Below are 1,386 nucleotides of genomic sequence, written 5' to 3' on the forward strand. Positions count from 1 at the left end.
AACAAAACTAAACTGTGAATATCATTCAGTATATTAGTGTATATTTACAATGAGTTGCAGCCACTATTTATAACCATTGTCTAAAGTCTAAACTAACTCTTCACATCAAGATAGAAATACCAAGAACATCATCTTTAACTATTGTGCAATGAGTAACTAACTAACTAGTTGTTAGAATTAAAACTATTTAAGCAATTTTGCTCTTCTCCTTTAATAATTAACAACATAAAAAATATTTGATAACAGAAAAAAATTAACAAAAATCAATCAAAATTTGCCTTATTTAAATATTCTGACTTTTTTTCTTCTTCTTAACATGACAGCAACGTATATATGATTTTCTTTTAATCACTTAGAATTAAGCTTCTTCTGATGAGTTCAAATCTTGTTCATGGCTCAATTACTATCATATTCCAAATAATAATAATAATCAACAGGAATCGTGACTCCACTGAAAGCAAATGTTATCAAAAAAAGCGTAGCCATCGGCCTTTTTTCTTGTAGTGTTATCATCATGACCATTATTTTCAATAAACCTACAAGGTCCTTCTTTGAATATTTGCCACGTGATATCCGTATAAGTTTTGTCCCTATCATATTCATATATATCAAACCGACGGCAAACACCATCTTCCCAAGCAAAGCTACAATAGAAAAGTGTGGTTCCAAAGATATTAGGTCTAAAATGGAACAAGAAATGTTCATGAGACTTTAGATATTACACCCTAATATCATCATCTCTTGATTTGCAATGAACCGTTAGATCGTCCTGGTCTTCTAGAAGATTCTGAATTGCCACAGATATTTCCGATGACCTTGATAAAACGTTGCCAAAAAATGGAAGCATAGTAAGAAGCCATAGGATGAAAATGCTTCTAGCAAGATGAGCCATGGCTATCGCGCTATTTGGACTACTAATTTTTTTTTATCCTTTTTAATATGAAGTTGTGAATAATTGTTATGTTTATATATAGGATCAAGTAACTAGAATTTAAGGTATTATAGACTATAGTCTATAGAGTAAAAGAGATGGTTGAACTAAAAAATTTGAAAAAACTGCGGCGTGAATATTGTAGACAATATGGTTATATGGCCCCACACAAAGAGTGCACGGCACCACACAAAGAGTGCCTCGATGATGGGAGTATACAACACAAATTAAATTTAAGTTTTTGGTTTATTAAATTAGCAATTCATCGGATTTTTTATTTAAATAAATATTTACAAGTCAGATTTAAATTAGGATATATACATGCAACGATTTTTCATTTAGGATATTTATATGTAATATCTCCATACAGATGTTTTATATGCGTAAATTATCCGAAATATTAATCATAATATATGTATTCTTTTTCTGTCTGTATATATGACTAGATGAAATTA

General features: G+C 29.9%; 1 protein-coding gene across 1 annotated transcript; it reads right to left on the reverse strand.

Annotated features, from left to right (window-relative positions):
- Positions 1-430: 430 nt before the first annotated feature.
- LOC112795266 (S-protein homolog 3-like) lies at positions 431-892 on the reverse strand. The gene is made up of 2 exons (XM_025837206.1): positions 723-892; positions 431-680 (listed from the first exon to the last, which is right to left on the reverse strand). The coding sequence occupies exons 1-2, from the start codon at positions 890-892 to the stop codon at positions 431-433; spliced, it is 420 nt and encodes a 139-aa protein (XP_025692991.1).
- Between the last annotated feature and the right edge of the window lie 494 nt (positions 893-1,386).

This window comes from Arachis hypogaea, chromosome 4 (genome assembly GCF_003086295.3).
Source record: "Arachis hypogaea cultivar Tifrunner chromosome 4, arahy.Tifrunner.gnm2.J5K5, whole genome shotgun sequence".
NCBI lineage: Eukaryota > Viridiplantae > Streptophyta > Magnoliopsida > Fabales > Fabaceae > Arachis > Arachis hypogaea.

Excerpts from the sequence above, each read along its gene's own strand:
- LOC112795266 (XM_025837206.1), bottom strand. The coding sequence starts at position 892 with ATGGCTCATCTTGCTAGAAGCATTTTCATCCTATGGCTTCTTACTATG. Across the intron at positions 681-722 it reads AGAGATGATGATATTAGGGT|ACCTAATATCTTTGGAACCA; the intron begins GTAATATCTAAA and ends GTTCCATTTTAG.